Source organism: Liolophura sinensis, chromosome 13, assembly GCF_032854445.1.
Source record: "Liolophura sinensis isolate JHLJ2023 chromosome 13, CUHK_Ljap_v2, whole genome shotgun sequence".
NCBI classification, from domain to species: Eukaryota; Metazoa; Mollusca; class Polyplacophora; order Chitonida; family Chitonidae; genus Liolophura; species Liolophura sinensis.
In genome coordinates, this window is record NC_088307.1 from 20672152 (window position 1) to 20694656 (window position 22505).

General features: G+C 38.9%; 3 protein-coding genes and 1 non-coding gene across 4 annotated transcripts in view; 2 read left to right on the forward strand and 2 right to left on the reverse strand.

Annotated features, from left to right (window-relative positions):
• Positions 1-3596, reverse strand: part of LOC135480971 (serine/threonine kinase-like domain-containing protein STKLD1) — a 28529-nt gene extending 24933 nt beyond the window's left edge. Inside the window, exon 1 of the mRNA XM_064760901.1 lies at positions 3543-3596. Within this exon, the coding sequence (XP_064616971.1) occupies positions 3543-3557 (15 nt within the window). The 5' untranslated portion in view covers positions 3558-3596. The remainder of the gene's footprint in view (positions 1-3542) is intronic.
• A 52-nt stretch (positions 3597-3648) lies between these two features.
• Positions 3649-8531, forward strand: LOC135481067 (DNA repair protein SWI5 homolog). Its single transcript, XM_064760999.1, has 5 exons — positions 3649-3930; positions 4160-4208; positions 4815-4942; positions 5706-5800; positions 8308-8531. Exons 1-5 carry the CDS (start codon positions 3917-3919, stop codon positions 8370-8372), a joined length of 351 nt encoding a protein of 116 aa, XP_064617069.1. The 5' UTR covers positions 3649-3916; the 3' UTR covers positions 8373-8531.
• Trnah-gug (transfer RNA histidin (anticodon GUG)) lies at positions 4275-4346 on the forward strand. Its single transcript has one exon. It is a non-coding gene; the product is annotated as a tRNA-His (tRNA).
• Positions 8532-14622: 6091 nt separating the features above from the next.
• The window catches only part of LOC135480972 (low-density lipoprotein receptor-related protein 4-like), a 101168-nt gene continuing 93285 nt past the window's right edge, over positions 14623-22505 (reverse strand). The window contains exons 23-28 of the mRNA XM_064760902.1: positions 20874-21113; positions 19731-19934; positions 18243-18534; positions 17252-17439; positions 16693-16848; positions 14623-15307 (exon numbers count right to left, since the gene is read on the reverse strand). Coding sequence (XP_064616972.1) covers positions 14670-15307; positions 16693-16848; positions 17252-17439; positions 18243-18534; positions 19731-19934; positions 20874-21113 — 1718 coding nt within the window. The 3' untranslated portion in view covers positions 14623-14669. The remainder of the gene's footprint in view (positions 15308-16692; positions 16849-17251; positions 17440-18242; positions 18535-19730; positions 19935-20873; positions 21114-22505) is intronic.

Here is a 22505-nt window from a genome sequence, read left to right on the forward strand (position 1 = left end):
TGATATAAAATGATAAGATAAATCACACCTGATCCCACCAGACTCAAGAATATTCACTTAAAGACTTACATGTACATGTGTGTTGGTTGTTTAATTGTTGGAGGAACACAGAGAGGAACACCAGCATTTGGCAAGTTTCTCAGACATTTTGATGACACGTGCAAACTTTGTAATGACATAGCTAACACACCATGTAACAACCTTGCCATGAAACAGGTCAATATTCGTTTTGAGATAATATGCATTTAATGATTTTCACTATGGTCGAGGAGCTAAGAAAATCTTAAATGTATTCAGACCTTTTCATTTGTTAGTACCACATTTCTTTAGTTTCAAATTGTCAGTTTTAGTAAGACATTTCTTTCCACTTTTTTTTCTTTGATTGGTGATTGGCAGTACTTCTGAATGTGACAGCTACAGCACCCTAAGTCCGAGGTCAAAAATTACGTGTGAAGAAAATGGATGAAATGCCAGAGAAAAAAACAATTAAGACACTTCACCATATAACAGACAAAAAACTCTGACATGCCTAGACATCATGTCACGGCACGATTCTGAAACTTTATCTATCGTTTCACACAAAACATAGTTATATAATAGGACTACAAATGGTACAGAGTTTCTCTGGCTTGTACTGCCTCTAGGGGGTATGATAGAGCAGCCTAGCCTTAGGCAGACTCTTCGCAGTTTATCACGTGGCACAGCGCCATGCCTCTGTGAAGCCACAATGCAGTGCCCCCTGCCTCTAAAAAGCACTTGATTTGCTGTCCTTTTCTTCAAAACAATACAGTACCGTAAATACTTTCATCGACTTGCCGTATCGCGTTCAGTGAACAACGCTTACGATTGCAGGGCAACTTTTTTCCCTCCAAATAACGAAGAGTTACAATAAAATCGGAAATCTTTCTTAGCCTCAAAATTTTTAACCCAAAAGCAGGTTTCTGAGATTCTAACATTCAGCAAAATGTGCATATATAATGTGCATCCATGGATCAACGAGCTTGCATCAACAAGTTTGCACAACAATTAAACTTAAATGTTAGACATTGCCAACAGCATGCCCAGTTTGGGTCAGCTGGAGAGGAAGTGTCATTCCACCCACGAAAGGCTAGCCGCACAGAACAAGTTTATCTGATCTGGACGAACGCAACTGTCAAAACAACAACAACATGTGACCAATCTTACAGGATATTAAAATCATTATACAAAGTTCTCCTCAAGCAGATCAGTCAAGACTATTCAAGAAAATTAATTTTATTTTTTTTGTAACTTTAGAAGAAAAAACATTTGATTCTAATGGTATTAATTTTACAAGTAACTTAAAATTGATTGACCTTGTTTTGCTTCAAATGCCTTACATAATACTATCAGCAGAAGTCCATTACCTAGAAGTATGCAACTTCCCTATATCTTGTCTCCACAGCACAGTACACATATTATGTCATCTGTAATAGATCGCGTCACCTGGTGGAGAAATACGCAAACCTCTTGGGTGGAAATTTAGTCCAGTACCTAGAGCCTTGTTATCTCCCCTGATCTGACAACACAGGGTCTAGTACTGACTACCTCCACTGCTCTACTTGTCGCTATTTCATTGGCCAAGATATTCAGGCAGTGGCGCTACATTCAAAATTTAAGATTGCCAGGGAGAGTGCAATCACTTGAGAAATCTCCTGACAGAAGCATTATTGTGCTATAATGCCAACTCTGCAAGGAAAGTGCTTCTCATTTTAACAATCCCTTTTTGGTTTGACACGTGACTGATATGTGTGTCTACGAGAAAATGATGAGCAACACAACATGACAACCCCACTAAATGTAACTGAGGCAGTTCTTCCTTCTTCAGGTAGGGAATAATTTGTAAACTGAGAGATTTTCCATATCCAGGTCGTTGGCCAACATGTAGAGCGCAATGTTATCCAAACACACCTTCAAACAATTTGCCTGTAGGGGTTGAAGGAAATTAAGTTCTGCATTTCTTACTTTAAAATTTATTGGGCAGATTTGCACAGACTTATTTTAGCTTAAATTACAGATATCAGGTCATGAGAGGAGGAAACTGATAGCGATGATACTCACAGCTGTACGCTGTATGGCCATATATGTCAGTAAGGGACTCCCCAAAGCCTTGGTACTGACCTAAATAGCTGACATGTTAGCGAAAACGAGGCTGTCATGATTTAAAGAAAGATTTGCCAACAGCCAATCAGAAATCTACCTCAGAAGCTATGGCGGTGATGTGTGCTTGACCCTGTAGGTCAATCCAGTCAAGCGTCTGGACTACGTGGAAAATGTGCACTGAGTCATGGTAAATCTAATTGTAAATGGCTGTTACAAGAACAGGCCACAATTTGAAACCGATACTTAATTGCTATGCAGTTAAGACCCCATTGGCTATTTTCACATTTCGAAGCAACTATAAAACAATTGCATTCAAAGACATTGCTGTCCTTTTACAAATCTCTCCATTGTCGTAATTTTTGTTAAGTCTATTTCAAGACAACCGCATTTGGAACCCAACATGTGGCAGCCATTTCTTAAACGTTTGCTGTACAATAGAGAGAAAGAAAAATATATGGATGTGCAGATACATCACATAATGTGTTATACATTGAACAAAAGTGTAACATGCTGTGGATACTAGATATGGGGAAGTTGCATACTTCTAGGTACCACACTTCTGCTACCAGTCATAATTCCTGAATACATAAAAACGAATAAATTTCTTATTGTTTAGGTCTCAGGTGAACAGACTGTCTGCTAAGGAGTACTTTAAAAAAGTTTCTTCCTTTTAGGAAGTAAAGTTAATGAGATACCGTTTCGGCATCTCCACGCAAAGCTTACATGTATTTGAAAATATCCATTTTTTATCATCCGTAGAGGAGCTCCATGGGTGACATGGTATTAATATTGACATATATTTAAACTATGACTTAAACTAGATATTAACAAAGGGGATGGCGAGTTCTTGGCGGATGCCGCCATTATGGCTAGTACACTCATCCCCCATGCCTTTCATAAACCTGGTTATGGGTCTGCATAGGAGAGACATACAATTCTCTTTCAGGAAACACTAGATATGGATCTGATTGGCCTACTGGAGTATTGAATGTAATGCAGGCCTATGTATTGTGAGAATCAATGGGGACAAAAATAACAGCGTACTGAGTGTGTCAAAAGATATCCCACCTACCACCTGACGACCACATGGAACTATTTTTATAATAGCCGCAGGCCAAGTGGTAAAACCAACATTTCGTGAAGAAACTGTTGGTTCTGTAAATCATTGTAATCTTGATACACATAGTTTCCTGGACTCATCAGCATTTAAAAATTATACTGGCAAAAACTGTGCATAGGCTGTGTCAGTGATTCATTTTACAACAACAACAAGAAAATAACTTCACCAAAATAGCTAAATAATGGGAGTAAAAACGACTTAGACGCAAGTGTCAGCATTTGGCAAAACACTGGACGAAATTACACGGAAATAAATGAAAAAAATCACTAAACATCCATACAGAAAAAGACAGCTATCTTACTCTGTACTGGTCCATGTTTTTACTTGACAACAGGGGAAGCACAGGAAGCTCACAGTTGCGCAAGTGCGTTGCTTGAGAACGACACGCCGAAATGATTTTAGTGACTTCGAAAACCAATCCAAAAATGCTCCACGGGAGCTGTTGAAACATGCCCACCGTAACTTGTCTCGACGTAAAAGGATTAACGTTTTATTCTGCACCTCGACTATCTCAGATAATATACTTATAGTGACTAGACAGAGATTAAAAGTGATAACATTTGCACCTTTTTTCATACCGCCATAAACTGTGAATGTTTCAGTAAATGTACGAGTCCAAATGCGGCAAGAGAAAACAACAAGAAAAAGCAAAGCAAATCAACACGAAACATATCTATGGCTAATGTAAGGTAAGAGCAGTAGTTTATAGCCATCTTCTTAGCATTGAACCCATTTCTTTAACAGATATCTCCTAGCAGGTTGTTTTAAGGTAAGGTCCACAAATTTTGCAAATATCTGTTTTGTCAGTTTGAGAAAACCAAATTTCGCGCGATTTCGACTGGTACCTTGTTTGACTTGATTTTCATCAAAATGAGACAGTCTGAGTAAATAATTTCTGTTGTTTTGTTTCATTTCTAGATCATTTAAGACACCTAAAAGGAGGTACCGCGGAAATTTCAAGTCTCCGGTGAGAAAAATTTAGATGAATATTATAGTGGATATTTTTAACGACGTGACTGGACTCGGCAGTGCAGCCGTGATCGTATAGTGGTCAGTACTTCTCGTTGTGGCCGAGACAACCCAGGTTCGAATCCTGGTCACGGCAGGCCATCTTGGTCTGTTACGGCAGCTGGGTTTCAAATTTTTTTTTTTTTTCTTCAATGGGTTTCTTTTCAAATTCTTATGATTTTATGAATAGCAGTATCCAAAAAAGCTCACTGATAAATGTGCAATTGTCATTTCTTCAAATCTATCATGAAAATGCTGATAATTTAAGTAATTTTTTAAGTACACACGGGGTTAGTTTTAGGCCTTTACACTTGTTTCCTTGTTATCACTCACAACTGGCACCGAAACTCATCATTCATTGTTTGTCCAGATATTGCTTTGAAAAGTGACAAATTTTCATTATAAAGTGATAATAAAAATTGAAAACCATTCTGCCGCCTGCACCAGTTTTCCAAAATATTCCGTTGGGAAATGAGGAATCAAATTTTGAAGTCATTAAGTATCCTTAAAAATATATTACTTGGCCATCATAATAGTGATTTGTGTAAATTTCATCATTTTTCAGCTACCTGCATCACACCTAGCATCCCCTGTCGTGACAACCCAGTCAATGGAATCGTTGAAGGAAACAATAAAACTTCTAAAAGCAGAGAATAAAAGTTTGGAAGAACAGATTAAACAACTACAATCTGAGTGAGTGGTGGAATATTTTGGTGGTATACTGCTTTCTAAGTACATGTAGTTTTTCCTCGCAAAGCTTTGGACAAGTTTAGGTGTTAGGGTAGCACTATTGGAGAGTGAAGATGAGAAACAACTGGTTTGTTTAACTCTCAGATTAGCGATAGGTCGTACACAAGATCAAACAAAGAAACACGAAGATGCTGGAATAAGTTCAAGACATATATCTGAATAAAATAGAAGGTCTGCCAGCAACCTGCGGATGGCCGTGGGTTTTCCCAGGGCTGTGCCCGGTTTCCACCCACCATAATGCTGGCCGCTGTCGTATAAGTGAAATATTCTTGAGTACGGCGTAAAACACCAATCAAAAAAAAAAAAAAAAAAAAAAAAAAAATAGACAGATAATACAACTGATAATAATGTACAAAACGATACAAATAATTACAAAAATATATAGTCTTTCACTGATGTTAGCATCTAAATCCGGATGGAATATGTTGGCTTCAGTCCATGTAAGTATAGAACCCAAAGTTAAGATGAATTCCTCAATCTATGGATAACAGTCCCATAAGTGGTTTTTTTCCCCAACTGCCTGTAAAAGTGTAACTAACACCTGTTAAAATACTGCTTTTCTTGTTAAAAGCAAAAAAAAATTAACAAATAAAATATCTCCACCATGGTATGTGAGAAACAATCTTATGGTAAACAAAGCATTAAATGAATAAGAATATACTGTATATCTACCGTGTATAATGACTTTTATGTTTGTACCCCCCAGGGGTTATGATGAATCAGAGCTGAGTGTGCACATTGACAAGTTACACCAGTACAATGACATCAAGGACACAGGCCAGATGGTGCTTGGGAGACTTGGTGAGTACACGTACATGTAAGAACGGACCCAGCTTACGTACAGAACAGCTGCACCCTAGCCAGACAGCCTACTCCCATCTTGGTCGTGCCATACTTGGACGGTGAGACAATTATATACTTGGACCCTGGTCCACTCCCTACTGCTATCCTGACACGATGGTACGCCCAAGGTGGGCCCATCATTGGCGTATCATTCTGATCAGAATTTGGCACTGATCATGCTGTGTTTTTTTGTCTTATTTTACGGCAAATCTGTCTTTTTTTTTTCTTGGTTGACAATTTCCTGCAAAATTCAAGTTTATAACACAGGTGTTTGTAGCCTACTACTGGGGACTCTTGTGCACGCACACCCCGAGTCTGTAGCACCAGTGTTTGTAGCCTACTACTTGGGACTATTGTGCACGCACACCCCGAGTGTATAGCACCGGTATTTGTAGCCTACTACTTGGGACTATTGTGCATGCACACCCCGAGTCTATAGCTCCAGTGTTTGTAGCCTACCACTTGGGACTATCGTGCACACACACCCCCGAGTCTATAGCACCAGTGTTTGTAGCCTACTACTATTGTGCACACACACCCCGAGTCTATAGCACCAGTGTTTGTAGCCTACTACTTGGGACTATTGTGCATGCACACCCCGAGTCTATAGCTCCAGTGTTTGTAGCCTACCACTTGGGACTATCGTGCACACACACCCTGAGTCTGTAGCACCAGTGTTTGTAGCCTACTACTTGGGACTATTGTGCACGCACACCCTGAGTCTATAGCACCGGTATTTGTAGCCTACTACTTGGGACTATCATGCACGCACACCCTGAGTCTATAGCTCCAGTGTTTGTAGCCTACTACTTGGGACTTCTGTGCACGCATACACTGAGAATATATAATACCATATAGATTTTAAACTTACACACTTGTACAGATTGAGAACATAGGCGAATGATGCTGTGACGTCATCATTTAGCTGGAGTAAATAATCTGCAGACATTTAAATAGTTGCATTGCTGTAGAGTTTTGTTGCCCCCAAGGACATACACATGTAGCAGTTATGTCAGGATATCGTATCATCATGCTCTGCAGATTATCATCAAATGCATGAATATCATCAAATACGAATATCATTATCATACAATGGAACATGATCCAACCATGGTGGGCCCACCATACGCCAGCTGTAGAGCCGTAATGCGTGTAGGGTATTCGGCTGTACTGAACTCTCCTCTGGCAGAGGCTCATACCTTGCGAAAAGAGCTCACAAGTCTAATACGGTTGGCTAATTGACATCCAGAATGACTGATGTAAATGATGATATCATCGTAAGCCATAACATGTTGTTGATGTAAAGTTATTGTGAATGAAGAAATGAAGGCTTAAATGTCTGCCTAAATAGTGCTAAAACTTAAATTTTTGTGATCGTTTCCTTGAGGGTAAGTGATTTTGGTCGCCCATATAACAGTTAAGTGCCTGAAAATCAAGGAAACTTCTAACAAAAGAAGCTTGCCAAAAAAAAATGGTGCAGTATTCCAATGTCTAACCATAGTGCATGTATCATATAGGCAATATGTTGTGTGTCTAGTTTCTGACAACTTAATCTGTGTATTAAAAATTTATGCTTTTAAATTGGAGGTTAAAACTTTTCCCTATACCTGACATAAGTTTTGAACTTCATTTCATTCTGTCCATATTTAGCCGTGATTTACATTATTTGAAAAAAGGTAAACACATTTTCAAGATGTTGAAAACACCTGACATACAGGTTTTATTCTGCTAACTACTGGTACATGTATATGTCCCGAATGGTTCAAAAGATATACCGGAAAATTATGTGTTTGGAGGGTTAGGCAAAGGCATAGAGAACATTGTACAGGCAGAACTAATGGATGTACAAAATGCATTCAGCTTCTGCAAAACAAATGGAAAAGGACCATTGACTTCCTCCTTAGTTTATCCCTTATATTAGTCTGGTAGCATCTGCCATTATGGCTGTCACTGCTTTCATCCATGAAATCACTCCAGCACGCCGCAATGACCATAGAGCCTCTCACCAATGCTGTCGCTGTGAGTTCAAGTCCAGCTCATGCTGGCTTCCTCTCGAGACATACATAGGAAGGTCTGCCAGCAAACTACAGACAGACATGGGTTTCCCCCAGATTCTGTTCGGTTTCCACCCACCATCGTATAAGTGAAATATTTTTGAGTACGGCACCAGTCAAATCAGTAAATAAATACTTAAGGTCCCACTGGTCAGTCCAGAAATTAACTAGCCTCGTATGGTGACTTCATCGGTGGCAGCTGTTGGTCAGAATAACTTTGTTGGGGAGAGAACCCAAATTGGGGGTGCTGAGCTGGTCCCGCATTCCCAGTATGTTCGTCGATGACGTCATTTTAGAATAATTCCGACCACTGACGGAAAATATGCATAAACTAGAGGAGTTATTAAAAAATATAAAATGTGCCTCAAAAATTGGTTTATTACAGGGTTTGTAACTCCATTCTCATTCCAGCTAATGTAGAGGGTGTTACAACTCGGACACTGTACCAGAAATACGGGCTGAATGAAGAGGACTGACAACATGGCAGGCTCCCCAGGTGTTGATAAGTTTAACAAGATTAATCACATGAACTTACTGGCATCCTCCAGAACCATGATGATTGTCTCCCATGTTCGTTGCATCCGATACGAGTTAGAAAATGTACCATCATTTTGTGAAATGTTTTCGTCATACCATTACATTGTATAGGTAATAAAGCCTTTATGTTTAGATGACATACTTGTGTACTGTTTTAATTTGGTCTCCAGTATGGCTGTTTGGTTAATATGCAATTTTCTACTGACTGCTTCTGCCATGGAGGGGAGCATGATGTAGCACATGGAATTAGGCTTGGGACTCCTAACCTCCTTTCCTCTTGCAGAGAGCCATCACCTTGTCTCTTACCCTTGCGCTGATACAGCCCACAAATCTGGTACAGATGGCTAATTAACATAACCCAAAAAGACCAATGGAAAAACGATCATACCATCATAAGCCAGAACATATTTTTAAGTTACTGAGTCTTAATGAAGAGAAAAAGTGAATAAGGGATAAATTTTACTAAATTCTTTGTTTAAGTATGGCACTATTTATGGTTCACTTAATATGGCACTATTTATGGTTCACGTGTTATGCTGAAGTAATTTTCATTTCGTTGGAAATGCGGGAATGTGCTCACTGGTTGACAACTTGCCTCGGTGTAATTTATGTGGATAGTAATGAATATAAGCATCATGTCTGAGTTTCGTATACCATTCGTAGTCCGTAAAGGGCGTTCCAAGTCAACAATCATAAGATCCATTTCCAAAACAACTCCCAAAGACAAAGGTATGTAAGAAATTATACAATTAGGAAATAAAGCCGGTAACACACAAGAGAGAATCGGTCATCTGTTTTCAATGATGCCGTTGATAGACAGTTGATATTCCAGGCATGAATTCCATATCAAAATTTAAATTCGTAGTCCATGAATGAGTTCCAGGTCAAGACACACCTCTACTTCATCAAAGGAAAATTATTACTCATTTGCCAAGGTATTTTTCTCGTATGGAGTATTCATTGGCTAACACGGATTATGTTATTTTTAATTGCTATCAGAAAACCAGACAGCGTTCAACAGAGCATAGAATTGACATGGCCTGTCATAGAATGAATGAATGAATGCTTGGGGTTTTACACCATACTTAACAATTTTTCATACGACGACAAAGAGTCATTAGGTGTGTGTATACATCTTAAAATCAGCAAAAATTACCAAGAACAAAGTATACCTGAGAATTGGGGTGAAGAAAGGGATGCAAATGGAGACAAAGTTGGGAACATACTCCTTACAGCGCACATGCTGTTCTCTATACTCACTTCACCCAACTGCCACCACTAGACAAGCTTGAACTTTGGAATGTGTGCGACCCACATAGGCTTGTTTAGGCTTAGTCTCACCATTCGTGAGCAGAACTATTCAGTCAGCATTCATCAACGAGATTGTTTCATGTGTTGGTCTGAATTATTTTCAGCTTATTTTGGATAAAGAGAGTTTCTTTGTTCAAAGTATTATTAAAAATAAAGTTTGCGGCAGAGTTTTTGTGTTTTCACTTCCTGCCTCATAATCACCATGAGACAAGTGACCTCAGTGACCTTGTTCGAGGTTTCTGTGCAAATTTGGCTGGTGGTGGCAGTGATACAAAGCAACTGTAGAGAGCAGCGCACGAACTGTAATGAATATGAGTTGGAAACAGACGATTTTATCCACAAAGATTCAACTCCTCTTCTTTGTTTGCCTACTCTAACATTTGTGGGGCCCCCGTGGCTCAGTTGGTTAGCGTATTAGCGCGGCATAAGGACCCAGGAGTCTCTCACTAATGTCTTCGCTGTGAGTTCAAGTTCAGCTCATGCTGGCTTCCTCTCCGGTCGTACATGGGAAGCTATGGCAGCAACCTGCGGATGGTTGTGGGTTTCCCCCCAGGCTGTGCCCGGTTTCCACCCACCATAATGCTGGCCGCCGTCGTATAAGTGAAATATTGTTGAGTACAGCGTAAAATACCAATCCAATAAATAAACAAATAAATCTAACATTTGTCCAACAATTTTGACAACTTTTAGCTCTAAAAGAATTTGAACTCAGAAAAGTCCGCAGTACATAAGACCAAGGAAACACATTATTTTACTGTGAAATAATGGCTTTTATTTTGTACACATATATACATGTATATACAGTGTGATAAATTCTGGAACATTGAAATACACAATTTCCGAATTACAAGGCTGAGGTGACATCTCCAAATTTGTGACACAGCATTCCCAAATATTGGGAAGACATCCCTAAGTTTGTCACATGGTATCAGAAATCTGTGGCATGACATCTTCAAGTTTGTGGCAGTAGAGCTCTAAGTTTACCGCATGACATCCTCAAGTTTGTGGCATATGGCATCCCCAAATTTGGGAAGACTCCCCTAAGTTTGTCACATGGTATCAGAAATCTGTGGCATGACATCTTCAAGTTTGTGGCATATGACACAGCATTCCCAAATATTGGGAAGACATCCCTAAGTTTGTCACATGGTATCAGAAATCTGTGGCATGACATCTTCAAGTTTGTGGCAGTAGAGCTCTAAGTTTACCGCATGACATCCTCAAGTTTGTGGCATATGGCATTCCCAAATATTGGGAAGACACCCCTAAGTTTGTCATATGGCATCACAAATCTGTGGCATGACATCCTCAAGTTTGTGGCATGAGAGCTCTAAGTTTGTGGCATGACATCTTCAAGTTTGTGGCATGAGAGCTCTAAGTTTGTGGCATGACATCCTCAAGTTTGTGGCATACGGCATCCCCAAATTTAGCAAGACATCCTTAAGTTTGTCACATGGCATCACAAGTGACAGATCTAAGTTTGTGCCATGAGAGCTCTAAGTTTTGTGGCATGGCATCCTCAAGTTAATGGCATATCGAATCACCAAATTTTGAAAGACATCCCTTAGTTTGTCACAAGGCATCACGAATTGGTGGCATGGCATCCTAAAGTTGAGGCATGGCACCTCCAAAGTTGTGGCATGGCACCTCCAAAGTTGTGGCAGGGCATTCCTAAGTTCATGGCATGACATCATGTATATACAGTGTGATGGATTTTAAAACATTGAAATACACAATATCTGAATTACAAGGCTGGGATGACAAGTTGTGATATGACAGATGTAAGTTTGTGGCATGACAGCTCTAACTGTGAGATATACAGCATCCCTAGATTTGGGAAGACATCCCTTCATTTGTGGCATGACATCCTGAAATTGGTGGCACGACAGCTCTAAGTTTCTGCCCTACCACCCCTTAATTTTTGACATGACATCCCTTAGTTTATGGCATGACACTCCCATCTTTGTGGTATGACACCCTAAGTTTGTTGTGTCGCACGAAAGAATGTCACAGAATGCTAAAAAGTTAAGAATCCTGTAGTGAAATAGAGCAATCAAACTGCCCAGCTAAAAAACTTGAAATTTAAGGCCATTAGTGAGGGCAGCAGATACATAGATGTGTAGTAAGTCTCAGATTAAAAAGTTTAACACAAATAGCAGGTGTACTCAATGAACTTGCTTCTTTGGCTTTCATAACATGGCTAATGAATATTAATAAGACCAACAGTATTTTACATCAAATGAGAAAAACACAATCAACAAATATACACTATTGCACATCTATATTTCTACGAGGATATTGCATATGTATATGCACTCGATATCCAACAACTGACTTCAACCTTTCACACTATGATAATATACAGTTTATTTACTTATTTATTTGATTGGCTGTGTTCAGAAATATTTCATACATACCATGGCAGCCAGCATTATGGTCGAAGGAAACCTCGCAGAACCTTTCACACTATGATAATATACAGTTTATGATTGGTTGTGTTTAGAAATATTTCATACATACCGTGGCAACCAGCATTATGGTGGAAGGAAACCACGCAGAACCCGGCGGAAACCCATGACAATTTTTAGATAGCTGGCAGGCTTTCATATGTGCAGTCGGAGAGGAAGCCAGCATGAGATGGACTCAGAGCTACCCCATTGGTAAGAGGCCTCTCTGCCACGCAAAGTACCTCAGCCATGGTGGCCCCATGTAGAGTTTCAAAAACACAAATTGAAGCCTAGTTTATAATTTGGTCTGACATTTATTTCTTTGCTTGTAATAAATGACATAAAATTTCGCTCAAGACAGTTGTTTTTTTTTGACGCAAATAAGTGTCATAAAATATTACTTTTGGAACGTTTTTCCAGTTGATCCCACAGAACTTTCAGAATCAGGTAAAATGTGCACAGTCAAATCCAAAATTTTACATTATAAATTACGTGAACCTTCAATTAACAAACAAACAGATGTCAGAACAAATTTCAGACAGATCAAGCTTCTACTTGTGTTAATGTTTCATTTGGGTTAAAAGCCATACTCGAGAATATTTCACCCACATAACATTGGCTGAGTATATATGCCAGCTAATGATGGTATTCTCCGAAAGCAATATATTTATTTATTTCTTTGACTGGTGTTTTATGCCATGCTCAAGAATATTTCACCTATACGACGACAGCAAGCATTGTGGTGAACGGAAACCAGGCAGAGCCCTGGGGAAACCCACAACCATCTGCAGGTTGTTGGCAGACCCTCCCATGTAAGCGGAAAGTACTGTAAGATCATGTTGTACAAAGTGTTGGTTTTTTTTGATCGCATTATTTCTCACTAGTTTAGTTAAGCCTCTCCATACCCGCATCTACATGCATAATTATGGATAGAAGAAACTGGACAGAGACTGCAGAAAACTTCTTACTCCATTTCATAAAACAAAATTTTTGTGATCCGAGTGCTAATTATTTCAAACCACCATGGTGGTACACATCACTTACACCCAATCGCATATGACAGCCCTTGCATTCCTACATATATCAAATGATTCCATCCACCCTTCATGTAAGCTGACACGAAATAGCTAGAATGAGGTTTCATCACCACAACACCCTCGTTCTCATAAATAGATATCTACAAAGTCTACATACAATTGTTGCTCGAGAAGTGAAAGATTTTTCATGCTGTTTGTGGTTGTTTTTAAGATTTGTCATGCTCGAGCAACCTCAACCACACTATAAAAGTCAGATCAAGTAGCTGCTTCGTACAGTGGCATACTTGTCCCTAGCTACATGAATATATCCCATGAATCATCTACTCCAAGCCTATCTACTGTTCATCCAATTACATTATTTCTTTCATATTTTGGGAAATAATGTTAGCTGTTCACTGATTTGTTAATTTAATACCCTAATTCTTGAACTTTTTCAATCACCACTCTGATCAACACTCTGAAGCATTTTATTCTGAATATTCTATGAGAACTATGGCATGTAAATAAATAATCTGCACATTTTTGGGGGGGAAGTTTGCATCTTTAGTGACATAAACAAATCATTTTTTTGGCATCATTTTCCTCATAATTGTATGCCTATGATAAACTCCACTGGAAAAAGTCCTTTAGACGTCGAAAAGGTTGGGGATTTACTGTAAGCACCTTTTGAACTACCAATGCTACATTCAGAGTGCAAGCTGATCTGAAATTATCATTGTTCTCTTACAATGAATGAGGACAGCAACACTGGAATATATCTCCAGTTTACCTATGAAACGTAGCTTAGGCAGCTTAGGCCAGAATTACATTAGGCAGAAACAGTTCTCCATTGACACAACAGCTCTGAATTATGCTAAACAGAGGGTTCACAAACAGGCTGAAAGTATCCTAGGTCTTTCTTCATATTTAGCTAGTGACAAACCAGTCTATAATAAGGCACAGAGCTGCTCTCAGATCTGACTTGACAATAGAAATTTGACTTTACAACAGTGTGATTGTATTAAATTTTCACCCAAAAGACCTGTGTCATCTTAACATCTGTCTGAAGAAGGCAACAACAACCTTATTTTGTGCTTTATGGTTAAGTTGGCTCTAAAAATCCGAAAAAGGAATAAAAATAAAATTCAAAATCCACCGTTTTATTTTGTCTTATCCTTAATTTTCCTCGACTTTCCTCTTTTCAAGGCTTTCCAATCATGTAAATGTCTTCAACAGAAAAAGAGTCCACATTTCCTACAAACTAGACGATTTTTTAATTTTGTTTTGATTTTCTATATTCTGCCCCATTAAACAACAATTTAAATTGCTGTTGCCTAAATGAGACAGTGGGGCCCAGTTTATGATCTAGGCTGAGGTATCTACAGGAAGGTCCCTTTAAGAGGCTGGGTATCTTTAAGACTTTGTCGCCTTAAAAAATCTTTCACAATAAATCCATAATTATTTACACAACATACATATCATCATCCTCACTCGAGGCTGTCGGAGCATTGTTGTTACGCTTAATTCTGCCAGTAGGGGGACGCCTGTTGTTCTGAAGTCGGCGTAATGAACTGTTCTCAGGCTCACGGACTGCCTCATTGGATGAATTTGTCTGCAGGGATACCCTGTCTATTAAAGGGGTGCCCCTATCAACGTCAACTTCCTCGTATTCATTGGAATTAATGAATTCTTTGCTGCTAAAATGTTTGTTCATGCTTCGGTAGTCACGATTACTGCTGAGACTACTGATGTCGCGGTTGATGAAATCTGCGTTGACGTAGTCTCGCTTGTTTCCGTAAGCGTCTCGACTGGAGAGGCTCGCGTTGGAGTACAAACTTCCTGTCGTCATACTTCCAAGAGTTCTGTTCTCCGCATCGCCCTGGAGAAATTTGGGTTTGGAGAGTACGGGAGATGGCGCATACACATTGGACACTGCTAATCGATTGGTCCTCGCCAATGGTGCGCGGACGTTGTTGGAAGATTTCTGCTTGTGGAAATGATAGTACATAAACAGCACAACACTGAGGAAGAGGAATCCAAAACAACAGGTAGCGATGATCAAAAATTTACTCATGTCGTCGATGGATGAAGTTGTCAAACCTGAAAATGTAAAAAAATCAGAAGTTTAGCAATTTATTTGTATATTTCAGTGGCTTTTAATGGCATATACACAAGAATTTTTACTTCTATGACTGCAATCAGTTTTATGGGTGGAGAAAACTGCAGTACCCTAAATGACCTAAAATTTCGTCCATGACTAAGTTGCTTATTTTCCAGATTTTCAGAGTTTTATTGATTTTAGAGAAGTGTTTGAAGATGATGATATCCTACTTGGAAAACGTAAATTTTAGCATCAGAAGTAATATTTCATGACATCTCCAAAACTGCCATTTCAGGGTAAAATTTTTATGTCATTTAGGATCCTATAGTATATCACTGGCCTTTAAAAACAGGTATTCAAGAAAACCTTTTATCATTCGACTGATTTATTTGATATATGTTGTTGTATAGCTGTTAGCTGTTGTAAGGTTTATGGTTTCTTATGATGAGCTATCCAGATGAATGACCTAGTAAATTGGCTAGTGTAGTATTCCAGCTTCTAAAACACCAGGGCCCTCCGTGACCGAAGTCGTTAGCACACCATTGCGGTGCAATGACCCAGGAGCCTCTCATCAATGTGGTCACTGTGAGTTCAAGTCCAGCTCATGCTGGCTTCCTCTCCTGCCGTACGTGAGAAAGTCTTTCGGCAACCTGCGGATGGTCGTGGGTTTCTGCCTTGCATTGCCCAGTTTCCTCCCACCATAATGCTGGCCGCCGTCACATAAGTGAAATATTCTTGAGTACGGCATAAAAAGCAATTCAATAAATAAATCAAATAAATCTAAAACACAAGACTTTAGCTTTGCCTGAATATCAATTCTTCATTTTAGCATAGTTCTTAAAATAGAATTTTTGGCCCAAAAGTTATGATCCATCTTGAACAAAGAAACAAGACATGCAGGGGGATGGGCACATGCAAATGACCTATGTCATACTCTCATTGCTCTATGCCGCATTGTTTCGCAATCATTCAGACAGAGAAGGACGATTGCTTAACACACATATGCAAAATTAATAAATAATTACCTCCTAAAATTATAATCATGGCGTAGAATCAGAACAAAATTATGTCTTTTAAATATGCTGGCGATTTCAGTTGAGATGTACATCTTCAACATTAAAATACAAAACACACCCAATTCAATTTAAATGACCTTTTATTATCTGTATCCAACTGTTATAGAACAGAATAATACAGCTTACAAAGTTGATATATCTGGAAAAGGTGATGAATTTTACTATGGTGTGAATTAAAACTTTAATTTATGTTTTTTAATAATACAGGAAAAGAAAATAGGTTTCAATTTTATTTGGAAATGCTAGTACACAAGGAAGACAGTGATAATGAAAATAAACAATGAAAGAAAATGAAACTGGAGACTTACAGGCTGTGGAGTTAAGCGCCCCTTGCTCCATGGTGAAGCCCTCATTATCGCACACTTTACACTGATACTGCCCCGCTGTATCCTGATAGGAGCCCTTGGGACAGAGGACACATGTGCCCGAGGTGACGTTGTGCATCGTGCCCGGGGGACACTGAACTAAAATAAGGAAATCATTTGTTTGTTTGAAAAGTGTTTCCTTGCTGTCTTAAAAAAATATTTTTTACATTTATATATAAGGATTATGCTTACATTTAATTTGACCTTTGAATTGAAATTTAATACTCTACCATCTAAGTAAAAATCTACACCACGTTTTCTGCTGTTAAAAGCACAAAAGATTACCGTACATCACTAACTGGAACCGCAGATTTCTTTCAGATTTGCAGCATTCTTTGTTCTGACCACAATATCATGACACATTGTACATACTGGCTTGGTCCAGGAAGGCATAAATATATTTTTCAGACTATGAGAGGTTCGTATTTTGATTTTTGAAAACAAAGTCCACGCAAATTGATTTTGGAGGCTGACTACTTTTCATTATACAGTCTTCACTTACCACAACTGCTGTCAACTTTGACCTCTCCCAGTTGACATATGAGGATTACGGGTCCAGTGACCACACTCCCAGGAACGCTGTAATAGTTACTCCCCTTGATGTAGAGGGCAATGGAAGACACTCGCTGGATCAACTTTAGCTTCAATCCCAGCATCAGGATGTCTAGCCTGGACTGTGTCAGCTCATCGCTGAAATACAGGCCAAAGATATGATGCCAGATGTTGTGTTTGGAAGACGTTAAACCTGGTGTACAGTGTTTACACAAATAAATAAATATACGTCGATTTATTTGATTGGAGTTTTATGCCGTACTCAAGAATGATTCCCTTATACGATGATGGCCAGTATTGAGGAAAGCTGGCTGTAAACCCACGACCATTTGTTGGTTGATGTCAGACCTTCCCAAATACAGCCGCATAAGCTGGACTTGACCTCAGAACGACTGCACTGGTATGAGGCTCCTGGGTCATTGTGCTGTGCTAGTACACTATAAACCGCTAGGCCATGGAGCCACCCATCCCCTACCCCCATCACCACAGTACAGATAAGTGTGCAATCATATATTTGTTTAGCATGTATTTTACCTAAAGTTAAGCATTTTTAATGTGACACATTTTTCTTGATTTTCATCCATTTTTACAGGCATTTATGAATTTTGGTATAAATTAATCAAGTCTGATTAATATATTATCAGCAAAACTTAAGTGTTACCATAAAAAGTATCACTGTAAGGCCTTTATATTCCTCTGAAAGTGGATCTTTTTTTCTCCATTGATCTCCTCCATTGGTAAAGAAAATCCTTCTCGCATTCTTCAGGATATTGCTCAATACAGTAGGTAAACCACAAATAACTTCATGTGGCTTTTTTTGTCACATATTGTCACATAATTTGATTTTCTTAAGCCATGAACTAAACTGAATTTTTAAAATTTTAATGTCCAAAAAGGCTTTGTGGAACCAGATCCTAATCCAGATCTAAGTTTAGACCAACCTTATCTCCATGGTGATATTCCACTTTACTACAAAGAACGCCACCACTTCTTTCTCACGCTTCTCTCGATGTCTCTGATAGTTTGCCGGCTTGGCCTGCGAATGTGTGGCAGTACCGCAGACAACACTGATGTTGCTCAGTTCACAAAGAGGCTCATTGCAAAAATGTTTCGATGCCAAATACTCTGCCACGGCCTTGGACAGACCTGTTATAAGCTCCTTGTTGCCGGACTCACAAGGTCCCTGAAATGTCAAGCCGAATTCTTGTCGAACACGACTGGGGGTTCTCCTTTCTGAAATTCCAGAAAAACAAATCCGTTTTAAAATGATTATAATGAATGTCTTATTATGATCCTTGATGTTGATCAATGATACTGCTGGCCTGGAAGAAAATTACACTCTGGTTTACATGTAACTCAAGTTGTTATAACCATGTTGCATAAATATCAATTCTTCCCAATTTTCATAAAAAAATAGAATCTGGATATCATGAATACCCCTCTTCTGTCCCACAACATTTTCTGAAATAGAGTCCATATAGACTTTTTCACGGGCCATTCATGGTGTGCACTGATTGCACTACCGGTACATCCAGTTGGAATGAATCAAATACCTGCACCAAGTACATCAAAAGGGAGTGATTATGAAAATAGTTGTAAGTAATCTTATAGGGATACAGAATCAATGCCGATTGGCATGTGTCTTCCATGGTTTTCAAAAATTCATACTAAGGGCAGATAACCATCATCATGAGGTGCACTAAAGGGGAATAACTCCCTAAGAATGTGTTAGATAATGAACAAACCAGGTACACTAGCAGTAGATAAGGAAGATAGCACAGTTATCTGGGAAGTGCACTAAAGGGGAATAACTCCTTAGAAATGTGCTGGATCATTAATGTAACTGAAGATATAAGCAGTGAAAATAAAATATCACTGGACGTTGTAAAATGAAAGCAATGGTTGTGAAGAGCACTAAAGGCGGATAACTCCTTTGAAATGTGCTGGATCATGAAATGAAACTGGAGATAGCAGTGAAAATGAAATCTCACTGGACGTTATCAAACAAATAAAAAATGAATGTGAGGTGCACTAAAGGGGGATAACTCCTATGTAATGTGGTAGATCATGAACACTGGAGCTATCAGGAAAGAATAAATGTATGCAAGTACTTGTAATTTAAATGATGTATCACAAAATACACTAATTTTCGTAGGGCAAACATTCTTGAAAACCTTTCAAACTCTTTCAAGAACCCAGAATACTGACATTTCCTAATGGAAGACCACAGAAACTTTTAAAGCCTGATGAGTTTCTTGCTAAAGTTGACTATTGGTTATCTACAACCTTGCAGTAATGTCTTTGGTTGTTGTTGTTGTTACATGTATGTTTATCTTACAAACTAATTCTATATTACGCTAGCAAAGAAATTATCATAGTATTATGCAGGGAAAGATGTAGTTCACATGCAACCAAAAAATGGAGCTTACTCAGGCAAGGTTTCTGTGTTTGAAGCATTTTTCTGAGTCTGGCAATGTCATCCTTCAGAAAGCAGTTGTACGGACGATTGAAGATTTTGAGAGGACTGCGAGAAAAGTCATCGTCACACGTTAGGTAACAAATGTGCAGCTGGCGTGGGTCCTGACCACAGATGAACGCACCGTTATCCAGTGACGGCAATACACAATCCGCTTCTGACAATAGACAACAACAACAACCATCTCCAATGTAGTCATCAATCACTGAGATTATTATAAGTAGATATACTGGTGTCACCAGCTAAGCCTCACAAATCACGTGGAATTTCTCTTCAAACCCATGCCATAATTTGTAAGACAAAATCCACTTCTGCCAAATGACAAGAAGTGTTTTGAGGTTTGCTTGGAACATGAGATGATATTCTACATGGAAATTGTAAGTTTCAGCACCAAAATAAAATATTTTTCTGACATTTATTTGCCTCTTAATATGCACTTTCATGGGCAAAATCTTAGGTCATTTAGGGTATTTATTTATTTACTTCAACTTTGTTTCATGTCATCGTTAAGAACTTTTCGCTTTTATGAATGTGGTCAGTTATAAAATGGGTGGAAAACACAAGAGTGCCTGGAATAAACCACCAAACTTTGGCAAATTCACTGAGCAAGTTTTCCCACATGTGACATGTAGTGTAACACAATTGGTTTTCACCTAATGTTGGACTTGCAACAAGCAGTATAAGCATTGTTGATCACTTGTTGTCACCAAGGCGCCCCCCCCCCCTACAAAGATTGGAGTACAGGGGAAATTACAAATTCCACAGCTGGTTTTGAATGAGTGCTTGAGGTTTAATGTCGTATTCAACAATTTTTCAGTCATATGACGACAAAGGAATCCTTAGAGTGCGTGTAATGTGCCTCCTTGTTGCAGGACGGATTTCCACTGCTCTTTTATCTAGTGCTGCTTCACTGAGACGACTTACCAAAGGCAAGTAACCGCCCCACCTGAGCCATTATACTGATACGGGTCAACCAGTCATTGCACTATCCCCTTTATAGTGATTGTGGGCATCCAGGATTGATCCTGGATCTACCGCTCCTGAAGCGGACACTCTACCAACGGGCTAAATAAAGATGGGGCACTTAATATCATACCTTGGTGAACCGAGACTGTAAAGTTACAGACAGCGACATTCCCTGCCCCATCCACAGCAGTGAAGTTAACAACAACCTGCCCCAGTCCGAACACATCACCAGATTCGTGGTTCTGTACAATGGACTGGATGCCCACATTGTCTGTGACCTTAGGCGGAGTCCACTTGACCTTCTCCACAACATTGGTGGTTGCCACGACGATGTTGTGAGGACAGTAGGTGAATATGGGCGACTGATAATCTGTGAATTGTAGCACAAGCACATTTTATCACAAATGTTTTAAAGCATGGAGTCAAAATTTGAAATACAATTTTGTACTTATTTTTGAGCCCTACAGCAAATGTGTCAAAATTTCAACTTCTAGTACAGTACCAAAATTGACCACTTTGACAAGGCTTTAAATTTTGATTCATGTAATTCTCCAAAAGTTTTGTATTTTTCAAGTGACATATTTTGCTTGATTTTTATTGATTCATTGACTTAAGTGGGTCACTTCAGTGTAGTTTTGTGAAATTTTATTAATTTCTCATCAGAAAAACTGCTGGCATCAAAAGTATCATTTTTAAAACCTTTATATATGCTTATGAAATTGCATTTTTTTTTTGGAGGTGAAATACAACATATACCTTAATTCTTCAACTTTTGCAACCAATGTATTGAAACATTGTGAGATACCTCATAGGTATTGTATCTTTAATGACACAAACAAATCATTGGCACAAATGAGTTATTTTGATAATAAATAACGATTTGCATAAATTCCACTGATAAACATGCTTTAGTGGTTGAAAAGTTTGAAGATTTAGAGTAAGTCAGAAACAGATTTATGGATTAATCGCTGCCTAATGCGCCTGGAATAAACAACTGCGCAATGTTTTCGATAAATTTTTTTACGCAAATTTTCACCCGCAATTCAAGCTGTAAGCCGTTTTGGTGGAAGTAATCTCTAATAAACTTCATGTTAGCTGACATTAACTGATGTACAACTTATCACTACCAAGATTCTGAGAATAACTGATATGCCAGAGCTAAATACTGAGGATTCCCTGACCGAGGTTTTCAATGAACCCATGGTAAATGACCTGAAGTTTCACCCTGGGACTCGGCAAGTGTATCCCATGATTCCTTACATTGATTGTGGTTCCTACAGACTGGGCGCCACGGGAGAACATTGGGGGTGTTCAGGGGATTACAATGACAGTTCAAGAATGTAATAAGCAAGCTCATGCTTCACAGAGCATTTAGTCTATGCTTCTGCTCCCAAAAGTTCATGTGTCAATTTTAATCATAATAATTTTAGTACATGCACATCACCACTGGTTGAAAACTGTGTGGAGATTAAGCATGACTACATAGTACCTTTACACATGTGAAGTGTCATGTCAAATATTATCCCCGAAAGACTCAACTCCTTTTCTCATACTGGTTTAGTGTTGTTGGAGTCTTGATGCTTACAGTGTTAATTCTATACTCAATGAAAGGTCCAGGCTGACTGTCTTTGTTATCAAACAAGTCTCGCACAAATAAATGATACCAGCCCAAAGACCTGTTTTCCACACCCACTGCACTGACACCATTCGACCCCATTCAGTTTAGAATAGATTTATTATCGCCATGAAGGCTTTCATAGTG

Coding starts and splice junctions, on each gene's coding strand:
- LOC135481067 (XM_064760999.1), top strand. Junction 4,209..4,814: donor GCGGAAATTTCAAGTCTCCG/GTGAGAAAAATT, acceptor ATCATTTTTCAG/CTACCTGCATCACACCTAGC. Junction 4,943..5,705: donor ATTAAACAACTACAATCTGA/GTGAGTGGTGGA, acceptor TGTACCCCCCAG/GGGTTATGATGAATCAGAGC.